We start from the raw sequence: 19,499 nt of genomic DNA on the forward strand, positions 1-19,499 counted from the left end.
CTCCTGCGGTGATTGATTGGTTTATTAGTTACTTAAAAGGTCGTCGACAACGCGTTAAGGTTGATTCTCTTCGTTCTTCGTGGTGCAGCACGCTGGCTGGCGTTCCGCAGGGTGGCGTGCTGTCTCCTCTTCTTTTCTCTATTTTCATAAATTCCATTACCAGTAGTATCTCTTCATCATACCACCTTTATGCCGACGACCTCCAAATTTATTCTCAAGGCATCATTAGCAATCTACCTATAATTATCAACTCCATAAATCGTGACTTGGATTGCATCTCAGACTGGAGTAGGCGATATGGGCTTAAGGTCAACCCAAGTAAAACCCAAGCGATAATTGTAGGTAGTTCTAAATTAATTCCTAGGATTGATTTTTCTCTGCTACCTGACGTAATGTTTGATGGTGTTCACATTCCCTTCTCACATCAAGTTAAAAACCTAGGAATCATAATAGACCGTACTTTATCTTGGATACCCCAGATTGGCGAGGTAAGCAGAAAGATGTTTGCTTCAATGGGTTCACTTCGCCGACTACGTAACTTCTTGCCATTAGCCACCAAAATTGCGCTTGCACAATCCCTTCTTATGCCTATACTAGACTATGCTGACATCAGTTATCTGGATCTTAATGAGGACCAGCTCAATAAACTTGAGCGCTTGCAAAATCTCTGTATTAGATTTATATTTGGACTTCGCAAATTTGACCATATTTCCAACTTCCGTGCCCAGCTCAAGTGGCTCCCTATACGTCTTCGTCGTAATTCTCATATTCTCAATCTTCTTTATAGCGTTCTTTTCAACCCCTCTACTCCCCCATATCTTAAAGAGCGTTTTACATATCTCTCCTCCGTCAGGCCTTCACGGAAATATCTACTTGTTCCCCCTCCATCCTCTACAAAATATTATACTGACTCTTTCACTTTTCGAGCTGTTCGGCTGTGGAACAGCCTGCCCTTAGATATTAGGTGTGCGAAAACTCTTCAAAGCTTTAAAACCCTACTGAAAAATCATTACTTGTCTCTTTCTTAATGTGCCGCTGTGTTATATTATGTATGTATGTATATTTAGATATGTATCTAATATTTATTTATTTTAATATAGGTATGTATTGTTATATTTATATGTTTATTTAAATTGTAAATGTACTGTATGTACTGTCTGCTTCATGTATGTGTAATTTTCCTATTCCTCTAATTCATTCGTGCACTACCTGTTCTAAAAACTTACTGTTCTTTATATCCTGCTACCCTAAGGTTGTCTGGAAGAGATCGCTTACAGCGATAAGACCGCCTGTTGCTACCTTTCTTTACATTGTAAATCTGTTTTTTTTTAATTTGTCTTCTTTGTGGTGCAATAAAGAATATTTACTTACTTACTTACTTACTTTTACTTGGATGAGTTGATGGTTGGGCTCAACAGCATGCATGTCGGATGCTACATAGATGGTGTCAGCATAAATAACATCAGTTATGCGGACGACATGGTGCTGTTGAGTCCGTCGATCGGTGCTCTAAGAAAGATGTTGGCGGTATGTGAGGAGTACGCTAAAGTTCATGGCCTGCAGTACAACCCCAGGAAAAGCGAGGTAATGGTGTTCAAGGCGGGGACGAAAGCACCAACGTTTAAACCGAGGGTTGAACTGCAGGGGACCCCTCTCTCGGTCGTGGAAAGTGTAAAATATCTGGGGCATATGATAACACATGACCTTAGTGATGACCTAGATATTGAGCGGGAGCGCAGGGCGTTGGCGGTAAGGTCAAACATGCTGGCCCGCAGGTTTGCTCGATGTTCAGCGGATGTCAAAATCGTACTGTTTAAGGCATTCTGTCAGTCGTTCTACTCTAGCAGCCTGTGGGTTAAGTATACCAAAAGAGCCTTTAACGCCCTGCGCGTTCAATATAACAATGCATTCAGGATGCTGTTGGGGCTACCGAGGTGGTGTAGTGCCTCGGGTATGTTCACCGAGGCTCGCACGGACGGTTTTCAAGCCATACTACGCAAGAAAATCGTGTCGATGCTAAGCCGAGTCAGAAAAAGTACCAACAGTATTCTGAGTGTATTCGCAGATCGATATGATTGCCCAATGTTAATGTACTGGGTTGGGCAGATAGGGGCTATTGCTCGTTTTAGGTCGAAATAGATAAATTCAGGTTATCTATTTCGTAGTAAAATGGTAATTGTGTTAATATAAGTTCTTTTAGTGTAGAAAAGTACAGATAAGTAGTTGTATAATTTACTAACCTCTATTTTTATGTCTAGTTAAGATACTTACAATCTATGGACTTACATGGTTCGAAATAAAGATTCTATATATATCTATATAAAGTAGCACCATATGTACTGTAAAATTCTAAATAGTTAAATTTTATGTGGTAGTTCTTAAGGAAGTAGGCTAGATCTACAAACTAACCTAAAACCAAATGGCGTCATAAACGTCAAATTCTTATGAAAATATGACGTGTATAGTGGCACTTTCACATTTTGTCGGTACAGAGTTGAATTTCTTAGACGGAATGTAAAATTATTAATTATTATATGTTAACGGCACCAATCATGGGATATGGAATATATATAAGAAAAAAATTGGAGTATTTTTGATATTTCACCTGCACCTGTAAAATTTCTACCGATTGCGCTTTAAAAGTTGAATGTCCAATTCATCCTCTATGTTTTCTATTCTGCAATTGGTTTCAATGTTATAAACCAATTAAAATTGTGGTTTTTTGCTCCAGTCATGGGATGTATGGCGCAATTAATTTTCAAACTAACAAATATCTGGAAGAGCTCGCTTTTTAGCGATAAGACCGCCTGTTGTCTGCCTGTAAATTTAATCAATTGTTTATTTTTCTTGTATATTTTTACTGAGGTGTGCCGATAAAGAATATTCTATCTATCTATATCAATGAAAAATTAAACTTAAGCGGCTCTTTGGTTCTTGTTTATGGTAAAATGTTGCCAGCAGTTAAAAAGTGATGGTAAATACTTGTTTTACAGGATTTGTCTATACCATCCCATTACTGGTGACTGTTCCATTATAGGTGTTTACTATGTATATTTTATAACAGGGCGCGACGAGTCACCACTTGGGTCAGAACTTCTCAAAAATGTTCGAAATCGTATATGACGACCCGGACACACAGGAGAAGAAATACGTCTTCCAGAACTCGTGGGGTCTCACCACTAGGACTATTGGTAAGTGGACATGTTAAAACTTGCAGCTTCTGAATATTGAGGAGTCTTGAACTACGCACCGTAGAGGCTGTAAACAACATTTCGGTTTGGGCTGGTGGAATTATAGGCGTTTACCTTGTACAAATTGTATAAGTAGCCTTTAGTCGCGCCCGTGTATTCCCATCTGTCCCCGGTGGTCTCAGATGAGAATAGTTTCATTCCCATCTCTCCCCGCCGCTCACCGATGGGAAGGATTCATTCCCAACCGTCCCTGGCGGGTGAATTACCCTATTTCCAACTGTGGCGGGCGGGAACAAATGAGAATGAATCCTTCCCATTTGTGACCGCCTCGGTTTATTCCTGTGTTTTTTATTATACAAATATCGATTTTGATATTGAACATTTAAATTTCCAATTCGTGAAATAAAAATGCCCGCCGGGCACAGATGGGAAGGATTCATTCTTAACTGTCCCCGCCCTCTGACCGGTGGGCGGGTACAGATGAGAATACACCGCCTATGCAGGCGAGAAATGTTCACGTACTAACAGAGTACATCGAAAGAGAAAGAGACCAGCTTATGTTTAACAGCGAGTATGACAAAGATTAATGGAATGCGAAAATTAATTAACAATAACAGATTTCTTCGTAGGTATAGAAATAAATATGGTAGTATTTTTTTGCTCCTTATGATGACTATAACCTATCCATTGTTATATGTCCAGCAATTATATTCGATACAGACATGAACTTTCAGCGCCGTTTTAAATTTCAGTAATATTATCTTCGTATTTTTTTTCATGTGTGTCTATTCGACCATTCGTTCCGTTCGTCAAGATCAGTACCCCTAGTGTAAATTTGATCGACATCATAACGTGACGAACGCGTTTGCGTTAAGTCTCATTTTGTATAGGATTTTGAGTTTCCAAAACGTCCCGCTTGGCGCGCTCTTTCTAAATCCAATACATAATGAGACTAAACGCAAACGCGTACGTCACGTTTCGAAATCGAATTTATTTACACTAGGGGTACAGAACTCACATAAATATTTTAAATATAACACGTTAGTTTAGGATTTTATGTTTATTTTCTAATTGACCGAGTGAGCGCAAAGCGTCTACGTTTCAACTTGGGGAAAAATGCTTTTGAATATCTCTTCGGCTGACCGGCTGTTCCTCTCTACATTTCTCAACAAATTCTTATGAATTTCGATAAGTAAATAATATTTATTTTTTTAAATTGGATTTTTTACAAAATGGTTCGGAAAGGCTACTTAGTTTACTTATTACATTTTTTTGATATACACATCTAGAATATATTGTTAAATCAAGGGTGAATATTGCTCCTAATCCACGGCAAGTACGCGAACACCTTAGTGTACACTCCGGGCACGTTCACGAGCCCGCACGGATCGGGGCCGAAACTGACGATGCCCACTACCTCGAACACGTCCGTCTTGGCGTACATTAGAGGGCCTCCAGAGTCCCCTGTTAACAAAAATAAAGTTTTACCAATGCAAAAATGCTTTCGTATGTCCGGATGTTCTCCTCTGCATCTCAATTGATTCTCGTCAAATTTTGTGAGCACGTTAGTTAGATAATAATTTTCTGTCGTTTTGTTTTTTGTTCAAAATGGTGAAAATTGGCATAAAGGATTTGAGTGCCATGTAGTCCAAAATATTATTCCAAATTTGAAGGCTCAAGTATATGACGGTACTATACGTTTAGACGGTAAACGTTAGCTCTTGAATATCTAGTAAACGCATGATCTGTTTTTGTGTCATAAAAAGACTGATGAAGATATAGAATATATTACTAAGTCTATGCATTAGACAGTTTACCTTTGCACGTATCCCTGCCCTTTTCGCCTCCGGCGCATATGTGGTTCTCCCACAAGGTGATGCGGCGTTTTGGCATGTCGTAAGCTGGTTGACAGGACTGAAATATAGAAAAATAAATAAATCTTTACATCCTAGGCCCCTGGAGTTACATATGTTATTATTTTGTCATGATTCCCAGGAAGTAAGGAACTCACTTGTATTATAACAATTACAAAATACGTATGAGACTTCGATTAGATTCATTTCAATAGAATCTGTATGATATTTTGTTGCGCCGTTTCGCAACGCGTTTCGCCTGTTTTACATAAATTATATTAAAAGATAGATATGAAAATAAATGAAAATTATACATGTTTAAGTGTTTTTTTTCTGTCAAGCCAACTTTAATCTTTTAAGAATTTGCTTAGTTTCAGCCCTTAAAAATATAGTCCGTGTGATTATTTCATTATTGGGTCCCTAACACAGACCAGTCATAAGGTATTTTTTCTGTGGTCCCTAAGTATTGTGTCCCCAGGCTGCTGCGAATTGCCTCTCAGAGGACGGAAAGTGGGCGGCCACATTGTCTAGGTCGGTAATACGTAAATCTATTGCCGCCGTCTCCCTTAGGCGCGCGCAACACAATATATTTCGATGCATATTTGAGAAAATAGTATTTTTATATTAGTACCTCAATACTCTTGTAAGGCAAGTCTACGTGTAGCTTGACGTCACTGTTTGAATGCGTTTCATTGTTAGGCCCCCAGCCTGCCGCGAATAGCCTCTCGGAGGACGGAAACTGGGCGGTCAAATCGCTCGTTGGGAGGCAGATGGGCCTGATGAAATCTGAAATGTAAAAAAAATCTCGAATCTCGAATATCGCGATTGGGTTTTTTTTTTTCTCGCGTTGTCCCGGCACATTTGCCACGGCTCATGGAAGCCTGGGGTCCGCTTGACAACTAATCCCAAGATTTGGCGTAGGCACTAGTTTTTACGAAAGCGACTGCCATCTGACCTTCCAAGGGTAAACTAGGCCTTGTTGGGATTAGTCCGGTTTCCTCACGATGTTTTCCTTCACCGAAAAGCGACTGGTAAATATGGCGGCCGGGGTTTGAACCCGCGACCTCCGGATTGCAAGTCGCACGCTCTTACCGCTAGGCCAATATCGCGATTGGGTATTGGGTATTATCTATTAGAGGTAAGAACTTAAATGGGTTCGAAATAATATCGTGGAGTGTAAGGTCTTGCGTTAAATCACAACATACAAAGACACCATGCCGTATCTTTGTATATTACATCCTATCGTATACTTTTAGTCTGTGACTTGACAAAAGAGAAGAATTGATGCACCAGACAGGTCTCCTTCGATGGAGATGGTCACTAGTACTTCTTTGCAGTTCATATCTCCTTTAGTGTACCTGTATAAGGCGCAAGTCTCGACAATCTCAGCAGAGCGATGTCGTTCCTCCTTAATCGATTGGTCGGGTCGAAGTCTGGATGGGGTATGACCCGTTCGATAGGGATGACTACTGGTTCTTCGTTGCAGTCCATACCGTCCCCCCCTTCGACGGGCACGCAGTCCGCACCGGGGTTTGAAATATCGTATTCGCCCAGGCGCACGGTTGCTCTAGAAACAATACCTAATAAAAAGTATTTTTCACACGGGTATGATGAAGTACAGTTACAGTATACACCGTGGGCCAATTAAACCCGACAGATTTTAAAGGTGTATTCTTGACCGCATTTAGAGACTAAAATGTCATATAATGTTTTCTGAAATCGGTCTTGTTTCAGAGATAATGACAATTTCTGTGAAAATTTGTTTCTTTTATAACTTAGTCAAAAACGCCTTTTTAGCCGTGACGCTGCCACTATGTGACTTGGTTTAGACATACCTACTGACAGATATTAAAGTTTTAAAGGAAACTCGCAATTTACGTCTGTAAATAAATAAAAACTTTACTTATCCGTTGTAATGATTTTTTTTCACCAAGGTGTAAAAATAAATATCGTGTCGTGTGCAGAAAACGCAAAAAGAAATTTTTTTTTCGGCAAAAAAAAATTTTTTTGGCGAATTTGGCCGAAACTCATATAACATTTTTTGTTCCTTATGACCTCAGGAATGCGTGGTTAAAAATCTGTCGGGTTTAATTGGCCCACGGTCTATACATGCATGTATCCAGAAATAGGTTAGGTTGACAACACTTTGATAAAGTATTTTGTCGTAATTTTATAATTTTTTTTCGTAAAAATATAATTTCATTGATAAAAAATAAGTGTAATGCCATAACGCGTTAATCAGTTACGATTACAAACGCAGAAGAAATAAAATACGATGAGTGATGACCAAGTTTTAGAGCGTCAAAGCCCTTCATAGAGTCGCAAACCACCTTTAACTTTTCTCTTGTTCTCTTTTCTACGTACCATACTAACCTAGACTTAACTTGTATGGTCAAATATGGCCTTGCATGGCGACCCTGCCATATCTAAGGAACGTATCTTACGGCGTCCCAGCGTTCGAGTCCAACCCCGTAATGGTGACCAAGGAATAGTATTTTATGCAACAGTTGTATAAGAAGGGTCAAAAAAGGCGAGTGGCGTGAGTTACAATGTGAGCCGGAGCCGAAGGCGTAGGCGAACATTGTAAAGGAATACGCCACGAGCATTTTTTGACCTACTTATACAACGTTGCATACAATACTTTTCCTACGAGTCAACAAAAATAAATCTTAATTTAGGTAAACAAAGCAAAAGTATATAGCCAAGACGCGCGAGCATACCTTGTTACGCGCCCGGTCCGCCCCGGGCCGCGGCCGGCCGGTCGGCGACACCTTCTCGTAACTCATGAGGCCCTGGTACTTGCTACTTGCTAAATTAAATTTTTGGACATATTTTTCTCGATTTTGGCCACCGTAGCCTACGGAGACTAACAAGCAACGCTAAGCGGTCTTCGTAGTCTATGGGTGTTGCTATATTACGGGTGTCACATGCGTGTTTCTGACTTATGAATTATGAATTAATTGTTTTTACTATGCAACCAAATGAATATTTTGTAAGTTGGCAGTAATGCACTTAGTTTAAAACTGTATTCGTTTTGATTTTGTTAGGTTGGTAGCCATTAATCGCAGTAACGTTTTAGCGATTAAAAGCACAAGAGCTGTTTGTTATGAGGAATAGACAATATAGACTTTTCTTGAAACCTTTTATGTATGTTCTTATATTCGTGTTAATGAATGCATAAATGACAGATAACAGTAGAGGAGTAGGAAAAGTATCTTACGGTGTTCCAGCGGTGGAAGGCAAGCCCTTCATACAATACAGTAGCCCGCCGTCAGCACATCGCGTCTAGAAATAAGTGCACCCCCGCAAACTACCTCAGTTATGACGCTTATTTTGCTTTCTATTACCCTGCCATGACTAATGAAAGTATCTTACGGTGTCCCAGCGTTAGAAGCCAAGCCCCTCACACAGTGGCCCGCCGTCAGCACATAGCGGCCGGAAATGAGCGCGCCGCCACAAACTACCCTCGTTATGTCACTCCTTTTATTTTCTATAATCGCTAACCACGGGTATTGTTCGATGGATGTTGCGTTTCCACCTGAAAAACGATTTTTGTCATTTTTACTGAGCATTTTCCAAAGCAAGGGTTTTGGAATTTTTTGCATGTTTTCCTTACCAGGTGCCCATTTATCGAACGGTATTAGACTAATAGTATGTATGTATGTATATACTTTATTGTACATAGAAATAAAAACACGAAAAACACAGTTACAGAGTAAATTAAATACAACAAAGGCGAACTTATCCCTGTATGGGATCTATTCCAGTCAACCTTTAATATTAGTCCACGAACTGTCAATTCGTATGAGTTACCATGACAACACACTAATAATATTAGACTAATACCGTTCGAGAAATGGGCCCCTGAATTGTTGAGAATAATGAGTGTCAAGGGGGCTTAACTTATTGTCTTTTTTAGCTAATTAATAGTATTTTCAATCGTGATATACTAGAGAGCTTTTCAGTCGAGTACCGGGTTTAGGCAACGAAGCTTGGTAACTTAAAGTTTAAGTTGCTTGTACGAGATTGAAAAACTTGATTATATCACTATTGTATTTATACTTTTTCTACGAGTGAACAAAAATAATATTTTAAACTAATAGATACATGTAGGTAAACAAACCAAAAGTACTATTTAAGATACGCGAGCAGCCGCGATAGATTCATACACGTAAGCGCCCCGGCGGGTTGGTCAGCGACACCTTCTTGTAACTCATGAGACCCTGGTACTTGATCCTTGCTAAATTCAATTTATAGACAGTTTTTTTCTTGATTTTGACCACTGTATCCTATGGATACTAACAAGCAACGCTAAGCGGTTTTCGTAGTCTATGGATGTTGCTATATTAAGGGTGTCACATGTGCGTTTATGACTTATGAAGCAATTGTTTCTACTATAAAACCTAAAAAAAATTGAGCTATCGTTTTGTTTCGTCCTCTTGACTGCGGCGAGCTGTGATTGGTCAATTTCATTATAGTTGACTAAACCGTTTCGAAATGAATATTATAGTTGAGTTGGGAACCCATACATGAAAATTACCCAATAACAGTTTGGTATACGTAATCTTAATTCAATTACAGTCGACGAGTAGAAACAAAAGTTATGACCACCGTTTTTCGGGCTGTTTTTTTATTACTGCAGCAGTTAAGCAAAATTAGAAGTCTTCAAGAGGCTTAAGATTTTTTTTAGCATTCGAATTGCTCACTCACTTGACAAACGCCCTCTTCTGTTCCTCCTTGTGCTGACCCACCGCTTAATTAGTTATTACGCTGGTTCCGCAATCACCATAACGAACAACGATAAGAATGTTTTTTTTTTTCACCACACCAACTGGTAAAGGCCCTCTTGATTGTTCAAAAACGAATGAGAAAGTTGTATTTTATCCACATGTGGGGCAAAGTAATCAGATGCAAATTTTGAGTTGTTTCCTTATGTTAGCTAGTGGAATTGACTTTTAAATGATGATTTTGAATGATTATTTTTATATTGCGTTAATTTGGATTTGATTTCATTTGAATTTTTTGGTATTTCATAGTTTAATAGTTTCCTCGTGTTGGTGTGGTGAAAAATTTTGTGTTTCACTCGGAGCCAAAGTTTGTTTAACCCTCGTGCATTGAAACCCTCGCAATGGTCAAGATTCCACTTCTCAATTTTGGAATCTTTCGCTTGCTCGGGTGTCAATATTAGCACGAGCGGTTAAACAACAACTTTGCCCCCTTGTAAAACAAATATCTATTAATGTTGTTTCGTTCACGCGTCGTGACCAAGACCGCCTTACCAGCTAGCTTGTTCCCGCTGCTCCCGTCAACCCCACAGCACTCGCTGCTAGGGTTGGGGGGCGCCGCGGAAGGCACGCAAAGACCGGGCTCCGACTCAGGCGCACAGCACACGTAGAAACCTGTGGGGCTGTGACATCTGGAAGGAAAAATACATACTTATCGTAGTGTTATAGAGCTTGTCTTGTGATAATTCCCTCACTGTCTGAAGCGTAGCAATAGCATACGTGCGCTACTTTATATACACTAGAACTTAGGACACTGCCGTCAAGGTCCTGCCGTCCTCGGTTTCTGCTATGAGTTCACCCTCATTCCTATAAGTCAAAGCCTTGAAATACTGGCAAATAACATGGCTTAAGTAAGCAATATCCATTGCAGCATTTAGTTTGCCTGATTCTGACATAAGCCTCATCCAAATTCGCCCAAGACTTTCAGTCCCTCGCCACCTGGAAACAGTCATGGCCCGCGTGTCGCCTTACGTCAATCATCTTTCTGGTGGGCGACCCCTACCCCTCTAATCTTCCCTGGGCCTCGACTCAAGGTTTTCTACGTCCATCGTTCGGCATCCATACATGCGACATGCCCTGGCTTAGGTAGGTACCTGGGCATTTCTATTTAAGGCTGTGTCTCCAACGTTTTTGATAGAATTGGACATTTTTATAATATTTCTACTCATAATCACGAGCTTATTCCATTAACACTGAGAAAAAAATTGTCCCCAATTTTCCAAGCAGTACATTTCGTGCCCCCCACGCTACGACTTCATATCAAATCGTAGTTTTGGTCAGGTTTGTATACGTGCAATTTTTTACGTGGCGTTGACGCAAAAAAGGTTAAACAGAAATGCCCACCTACGCTAGAAAATTTCAAAGTAGTCTATACCAATCATTCCAATCGATATACGAGTACAGAAGCTTACCTTATACTGTTAACATAAGCTTTATCCTTATCCGAAACATTTGGAGATTGCAATCTCTTCGCTATATGCTGACAATCGAACACATTTATACATTGTCCTATGCTGCCCTCCGGTGTAAGGCAGGTGTTGGTAGTTGGGCAGCACACCTGAAATTAAATAACAATTACTGCTCGAAGCAACCACGAACCGATTGAGTGACATTACCACTTTACCACTGACGAAATTAATTAAAGTCCTACTCCACTTATTGTTCTTCTCAGTCGTATAGGTACTATTGTCAGAGTAGTCGTGGTCATTGCGGTCGTAGTACGCCCCTTTTCATTGTTTCACGCCATGTTTCTCTATTTATTGCACGCACAGATTTAAAGGTGAAACACAGCAGTCAGCAATACATACTTACCTAGTCGTCTAATACTAAGTACTTCCTCAGTTGGGCTACTCTACGGTTCGAGCAAAGACATTCTGCTGTGCTATCTTATTTCGGTAAATGTCCATCCCGAATCTGTCCGCTAAGACAAGACAAAGGGCACCGCCCTTTAGTGGAGTATTCTTCGTTATAGTTAGGTATTTTCGTTATAGTAATTGACTTATATAATACTTCGTAAAGACGGGCCTTACGCCACCAAGAATGGTGCCATGGTGGTTTCAGTGACACCGCTGTGTACGAATGCGAGCCAAGCGTGCAGTCCAACGCAACTAGTTGCGGCCAATTGCGCGCGTGATGCGAACTCATCAACGAATCGCGCTGTAGCATTCCACGGAGACCAAACGAGAATGTTCAGTCGAAATTATATGAACGGGCCTATCTTTACTTTTGAATAACGTACCTTAGGAAGGCCGTCTGCGAAGCCACACCCTGATCTCTTCAGAAAGTCGGAATCGTAGGGAGTCAATTCCGTCTTGTTTACTATTCTCCTAAGCTCTGGGCATTCTACTATACTCCTGCATTCACCGCTTTTGCTGTCAGCGGTTAAACACTGAGAATCTGTCCAAAATAATAAATTGGTATTATTTATTTGAAAATATTTTCTTACTAGTGCCATCTGATTGGAAGCTCAGAAGTAAAACTAGGCCTTATTGGGAATTGGTATTTGGATTATTCACAATGTTTTCCTTAACTGAGCAGTGGATAAAAATATTCTTCAACCGATGTAAAGAGTCTCTTATTTAACTTCTATCTTAACCAACTCCTACACGAGAATTAACATCGTTCTTGAGTAAAAACATCTTGAAGTGTAAGAATTTCGTTTAGTCAAACATACTAAAAGTAAGCGCTACAACATTGCTCAAAAAACATAACTTAAAAACTGGTTTACTTACATCCTTCCACGACATATAAAGAAGTCAACGTTATAACTGTAAGCCATATCGTCGGCATTTCCACTCTTCACTTGACTGGTCACAGTAATTTATAATTACTTGCTGGTATTCGGCAGCTATTCACTACAGGAAGAAGATTAAATAAATTAGCTCCTTGTACAAGCCGGTAGGTATATCCATATACTAGTACCTACATAATTTTAACTTAGTAACCGGTCAAGCCAGATGAGGTCATCTGCACGGTTGATCTTTCGCGGCGTTATAAGACCGGAATTTTGCAACACTACAATACGCTTTGTACGTACTAAAATGAAGTTACGTTATTCATTCATTCATACATTAGATTATTACTTATTGTTAGATTAACCATCGTCTGTGTCTGATAAAGATCCCGACCAAGTTTTCAGTCATATTTTTGCATGTTTTTAGGGTTTCATGGTCACCTAGAAACCCTTATAGTTTCGCCATGTCCGTCCGTCCGTCCGCGGCGTTGCTCCGTGATCGTTAGTGCTATAAAGCTGCAATTTGGCATGGAAACATAAACCATGTATGGCAACAGAACGGAAGGTAATATGGTAAAATATAATGAAGAACAAAAAAAATTTTTTGATACCTCCCAAACAAAACGATATTTTTTGTTTTTTTTTTTTTTTTTTGCTTTGACCCAACCGAAAATAGTCTCAAAAAATGTTTTTTGGATAAAGCTAATATCTCCGAATAAAAACATGTCCCCCCTCCCAACCCCTCTAACTTATAAGAAAAAATAATATAGTACTTGTTCGAAGTCTAATATTTTATAGGGAATTTCGGAAAAATGCCTTAGCGCTTACCTTTAAAGATTTTCGCTTTTTGATCTTATGCGGACCCGCGATTTGAAAACCACCTTTTAAACTATCACCGTCAATTCCACGTACACACACTGACACTTAGAGACTTATATATACATCTCTAAAGAATTTTAGTATTTGTTGTTTTTTTTTCATAGTTTTTTTTTGCGTAATTTGACATTTAGAGACTGTATACATGTCCAATAAAGTATATAATTATTTCATCGATCCCATATTTGTAATTGTATTTTGTAATTTTATTGTTTGTAAAAAAAATACATGTAAAAGTGCCCCTATTTGCTGAATAAATGTTTGATATTTGAAGGTTAGTAAATACTTTCAATGAAAACCATAGCGAACATGATCGGTGCAGCCGTAAAGTAAATTCTTATCCGTTCCGTTCGTTGTTATTCCGTTTTTGAGTTAATGCAAAAACTCTTCTCTTAGTAAAAAGACGTACAAAGCGCTGCGAAGGTATTCCCTTGTACAGTCAGCGTCAAATACTTCGTAGCAGTCAAAGTGGCCAAATAGTTCGGTACACCATACTAAATATATGGTGTACCGAACTATTTGGCTACTTTGGTTGCTACAAAGTATTTGACGCTGACTGTACTTGTAATGTACATGAAACTTACTGATTAAAAACCCTCATTTGACATGTTCTAACAGAATGGTAACTATGAAACCCTACACTGAGCAGGGCCCGACATGCTATTGGCCGATTTTTTACACATGTTTTTGGCACTAACGAGGTTTGGGTCCTGGATTTTAGAGTTTATACCTACAACCAATCCTCCACACACATTCGAAAGGTTAAAAAGACAAACATTAATATGTTTCTTTTTAGGGTTCCGTACCCAAAGGGTAAAAACGGGGCCCTATTTTAAGACGGACAATGGGTCCGTCTATCTGTCTGTCACAAGGCTGTATCTCACCACTCACGTGATTGATATGTTTCAGTGACTTCTATTATTATAATAAAACAAGGGTGACAGCTGCAGCTGGTAGCTACAGCTACCAAAAACATGCGAGTGGCTCATAAACCGTGATAGTAGACAGTTAAAATTTTCACGAATGATGTATTCCAGTTGCCGCTATAACAACAAATACTAAAATAAAAAATAAGTTACAATTGTACGGAACCCTCGGTGGGCGAGTGCCACTCGCACTTGTCCAGTTTTGACAATCAACGTCTACTTCTACCTAAATCTACTTGCATATATTTATGCACTATGGTGTCATTATTCTACAAAAAAAGGACAGCCAAAACTCACAAATTGCAAAAAAAATATCAGCCTTGTTTTGGTAGAACATACCTAGGTTAGGTTTTCTGTGGTTGTCGCTTTAAAATAGTTTACAGCGGCAATTTGCCTTTCAAAAACTCCATTTAGAAAATACCCTAAAATACTAAATTCTGAAAATAAAAACTGACCTATTGTCAATGGAGCTTACGCCTCACTACGTAGCGCAGCGCGGACAATGCCGCTCATAATTATTATTTATTAAAGCACTTTATATTTATATTATACTATTTATACTGTTTTCATTAGTATTGAATTGAACTCTTACAATATTTAGATATTTTCCCTGGTAAACGGTGGGAAAAAAAAACCCAGTAGTTACCAATGGTCGCGCAGCCAACGTGCAAATCACTTATGCTCCGTAGAGATCGTAGAGAAGTATTGAAACGCAACTGACACTGTCGCACTTATATGGAAGAATGATAGAGAGACACAAAGAACACAACAACAACTTGGCAGTGACTAGTGGGAATAACCCGAATATAGGGATTGCAAAGCGGATTGATTTTCAATCCGGCCGGATCCGGCCGGATTTTGGCCATAACCCGGCCGGATCCGGCCGGACCGGATTCGGTTTGGTATAGGGATATCAAAATTAATTAAATGACATATTTTTCTAGTTTTTTGCGTAATACGTATTCCTAAATCTATAATTTGAAGTTAATAAATAACTTCTTAACAATAAAATAACCCTTAGTAGTAAAAAGTGTGACCTTGTCAATATCACTTAAAAACCCAAATATGAAACAGGTCATTTATTATATATAACCATTCACAAGTGCTCAAATTTTCGTTTACAATTATAAATTTGATCAGTTTCCAAAGCCCGGTAATGGGATGTGGGGTGGGAATTGGAACTCCTTGAAATGACAAGTTTTTGTAAAATTACCTTTTTTTTATTTACAGAAAAGTATATTGGTCAAATTATAGGGAATGGAACACGACACGACGATCTCATGCGAAAAATAATCGCGGATAGGGACTCCTTAAGAAAAGTTACATGGATCAAATAAAGAATTGGCTAGACGTAGAGTAGCATGTACCATTAAGGAAATTGCATAAGATTGGATGAAATTATAAATACAAAAGATTCTCTCTCAAATTTGAATATAAAATAAACAATATTTTATCATATATATATAACCGAAGTAAACTAAAGATTATCAATGTTATCATTTCATTTCATACATTCATGACCGACTTGTTTGGCCTAGTGGGTAGTGACCCTGCCTACGAAGCTGATGGTCCCGGGTTCAAATCCTGGTAAGGGCATTTATTCGTGTGATGAGCATGGATATTTGTTCCTGAGTCATGGGTGTTTTTTATGTATTTAAGTATTTATAAATATTTATATATTATATATATCGTTGTCTAAGTACCCTCAACACAAGCCTTATTGAGCTTACTGTGGGACTTGGTCAATTTGTGTAATAATGTCCTATATTTTATTGATTATTTATTTTTATTATTTATTCATTTTCAATACAAACTTACAATCTTATATTCATTCACACATGTGACACATATTGATTAGCCCAGCTCTAGTCGGTTGAGTACCGCCGACTTAATCCTGCTCATTTGTTTACTTTTAATCTCCTAACACAACATTATGACACTTCTTTTCTTCTCTTTAGCATAAATTACAAATACCTTCCATGGCATCTCCATCGTTTAATTTTTCCTTCTATTACAGTATTTATGTAATCGTCGTATCGTGCCACCAACATGAAAGGCAACTTCTGTTCCCAGTCATCGTCATAATAAATATATTTTTATTTAACTAAATTTAAACTTTTTCATTCGTTTTATGCTCTGTTCAAGTTCATACCTCTCATCCGTCGCCTTTTCCTCATCTAAACCGCACAGTGCGTGCTGTACTAGGCGTTTTTTTTATTTGACCGGATCCGGTGATTTTTACCGGATCCGGTAGTTCCTGAAAAGTGCCGGATCCGGCCGGATTACCGGACCGGATTGCAATCCCTACCCGAATAGTTGCACGCCTTTTGTTTTACTCATAGGTAACACAATTACGTATTTTGTTCCCCAGGCGTCCTTATGCCTACTAGGAAATCCCATTTTTGTAAACCCTAATAACATTTTATTTTCGTTCTTTCAGGTGTAATGATCCTGGTCCACGGTGACGACCGCGGTCTGGTGCTGCCTCCCCGTGTAGCCGACATCCAAGTAATCGTGGTGCCTTGCGGCATCACAGCCAGCACCAGTAACGAGGATCGTCAGAAGCTGATGGACGAGTGTAGCAAACTGGTTGGAGAGCTGGTGGCCGCTGGTATCAAGTCTGAGGGCGATTTCAGGGATAACTATTCGCCAGGATGGAAGTTCAACCATTGGGAGCTCAAGGTAAGCTAGTTTACTGGTGTTGCTCTCCGCGTCGTCGACATCCAAGTCAACGTGCGACGCGCCGTGGCATCACGGTTAGCACCAGCAATGAGGATCGCCAGTAACTGATGGACGAGTGCAACAAACTTGTTGAGAATTGGTTGCCGCTGGCATCAAGTTAGAAGGTTACTTCAGGGATAACTATCCGAAGAGGTGTGGCAGACGATGCTGGATTTCTCTGAGCACGTCATGGCCGAAAAGGAGGCGGCAGAGCGCGAACGGGAAATCCAAGCTGAGGCTGACCCAATGCGCCGCCGTAGAACGAGACGCAGGCGTGCTGCGCACGACAGACGCTTGCCCCCTTAACATAGACCTCCGGGTGGCAGACACGGGGGCGTCTGTCATCCATAGGAAAGAGGTCCCCGGGCTGGAGGGCGTGTCAAGTGTTCGGACACGCCCCTAACAATGGCTAGTATTTACCCGGTGATGGGCCGTAATGGGCAGCTGCTGGTGGGGTTGCGGATGATTGACACCACGTGCCCGTGACCCCACCCCAAAGGCAGAGAGATGAACACCCCAGGTTTTTTAGTGAGTAGAAACCTCACATATCCTCAGCGCTTCCCCCTGGCGCTTGGGAATCTTTCGAAGATTTTTCCTGGGAAAAAAAAAAAGGGATAACTGTCCGCGCGGATGGAAATTTAACCATTGGGAGCTCAAGGTAAGGTAGTTACCGGTTTACTTCTAGTTTCTATCCAATTTATCGTGGCCTGCGAAACACCACTACTGAGGAACGCCAGTTGATGCATGAATGCAAATTGGTTTGAGGGGCGTAAAGCCAGGAAATTAGAAGGAAACAAAAGATATAGCGCGCCGCGCGAAACTTGCGACGGCAGATTTGGCCACCACGCGGGTTTTTACCTTCTCTCATTTACTATGTTTAAAATTTTGCATGTCAGATCTCTCGGCTTTAGCCACCACTACCACCTACTACCACCACCACCACCATCTATACCACTACCAGACGACCACTACCTTTTTTCTACTAAAATTATACTGCTATGGTACGCAGGGTCACGAACGATATAGGTACTATTAAAATAAATGAAAATTAGAAATGTTTACGTGTTTTTAGGGTTCCGTACCTCAAAAGGAAAAAACAGAACCCATTATACATAGGATCACTTTGTTTCCCGTCTGTCTGTCTGTCAAGACCCTTTATGTCGGTAGCGAATGGAGGTATCGAGTTGAAATTAAAACCAAATACTCAGGTCTACAGTCCCTTGAAGCTGTGAAAAAATCAAATTTAAAAGTTAACGTAAAAAAAGATACGCCGCAAAAAACCTATATTTCAACACTCTCAAGGTAATCAAAGTTTATAGGGACTACCCGTTGACCTAGAACTATGAAATTTGACAGGTAATTTCGTCTTACACTACAAGTACAGGGAAAATTTTGAAAACTGTCAATTTGTAGAAACAATAGTTTAATTTGTACTGAACCCTTTGTAGGCGAGTCCGACTAGCACTTGTCCGGTTTTTTCTATCAAGCCAACTTTAACCTTTTAGGGTCTAGTTTCTATGTGAATGTTTAAAAAATTAATATAAGAACTACTTTTTTTAATACAGTTGCTCAAAAAGTGCTATTTTATGTAGCTGTTTAGCGTGCGGAAAGTTGGATTTCGCGAACTAGTGCTTTTTACCTTTCCACTTGTTCCAATTCATGACTACTTATTGATGAGTGTTAATGTTGGTTTCCTTTAAGTCGTACTCAACATAAAAACCTAGTGTTAATGTAAAAATAATAAATATAAGCATATTTCATATTTTATTACTTACCTCTTCATCATTATAACACGTTAATTTTTTAAGATTGAATACTGAAAAACCTTTCTTAATAAGTTGTCTGAATGGAACGGAATAGCTGCCGAAACGCCTTTCAAAGCAGAGGCGCTTTTTCTTCCTGCAAGAATGTTTTAAGTTTCCTGCCTTTGGATTCGATATTGTTTTCATACAATTTAAATATACGATACACAAATAGTCGTAAATAACGATACTTAGGTAACAATGGTATAATATTTTATATTTACAATTGTTTCTGTCTTATAGAACATGCATAAAAAAGTACCTGTTATTTTTCTTTTTTTTTTCGCAACTGTATTAAAAAACGTCGTTCGATACACGTGCGGAAATGTCATTCTTCACTCGTCCCGATATCTCGGTACTCATGAAGTAATGACATACTTTCCGCACTAGCATCGAAATGTACTATTTTGCCGTTAGCCACTTCGTAAGAATTGAGACCTCAAAATAGGTAGTTACTTTATAGTTATAGGTACGTCTACATATACCTAACCTTGCGCCGATTCGCCGAAATCTGATGAAGTATTTAACATGTACATCCTTACTGAACTGAACTTAGAATCCTTATTAAGGATTACTGTAAATTCAGCTAAAACATAAAATATTCCATCTCAC

The 19,499-nt window shown here is 39.4% G+C and overlaps 2 protein-coding genes across 5 annotated transcripts in view; one reads left to right on the forward strand and one right to left on the reverse strand.

Moving 5' to 3' along the window:
- The window catches only part of LOC133528291 (bifunctional glutamate/proline--tRNA ligase), a 112,176-nt gene that overhangs the window by 90,269 nt on the left and 2,408 nt on the right, over positions 1–19,499 (forward strand). Inside the window, exons 27-28 of one of the 2 annotated variants that reach the window (XM_061865622.1) lie at positions 3,065–3,191; positions 16,805–17,046. In XM_061865622.1, coding sequence (XP_061721606.1) covers positions 3,065–3,191; positions 16,805–17,046 — 369 coding nt within the window. Of the gene's footprint in view, positions 1–3,064; positions 3,192–16,804; positions 17,047–19,499 lie in introns of those variants that run through there. The other variant, XM_061865621.1, reaches the window with a different exon arrangement.
- LOC133528305 (phenoloxidase-activating enzyme-like) lies at positions 4,237–15,029 on the reverse strand. 3 transcript variants are annotated; one of them, XM_061865645.1, is made up of 10 exons: positions 15,011–15,029; positions 12,561–12,683; positions 12,068–12,225; positions 11,241–11,386; positions 10,324–10,460; positions 8,420–8,582; positions 6,403–6,611; positions 5,676–5,830; positions 5,009–5,105; positions 4,237–4,655 (listed from the first exon to the last, which is right to left on the reverse strand). In XM_061865645.1, the coding sequence occupies exons 2-10, from the start codon at positions 12,616–12,618 to the stop codon at positions 4,495–4,497; spliced, it is 1,284 nt and encodes a 427-aa protein (XP_061721629.1). In that variant the 5' UTR covers positions 12,619–12,683; positions 15,011–15,029; the 3' UTR covers positions 4,237–4,494. The 3 variants fall into 3 exon arrangements, with proteins under 3 accessions (XP_061721629.1, XP_061721630.1, XP_061721628.1); XM_061865646.1 differs by lacking the exon at positions 15,011–15,029 and adding an exon at positions 13,391–13,409; XM_061865644.1 differs by lacking the exon at positions 15,011–15,029 and having other exon boundaries at positions 12,561–12,818.

The sequence above is a fragment of the Cydia pomonella genome, chromosome 19 (genome assembly GCF_033807575.1).
Source record: "Cydia pomonella isolate Wapato2018A chromosome 19, ilCydPomo1, whole genome shotgun sequence".
NCBI lineage: Eukaryota > Metazoa > Arthropoda > Insecta > Lepidoptera > Tortricidae > Cydia > Cydia pomonella.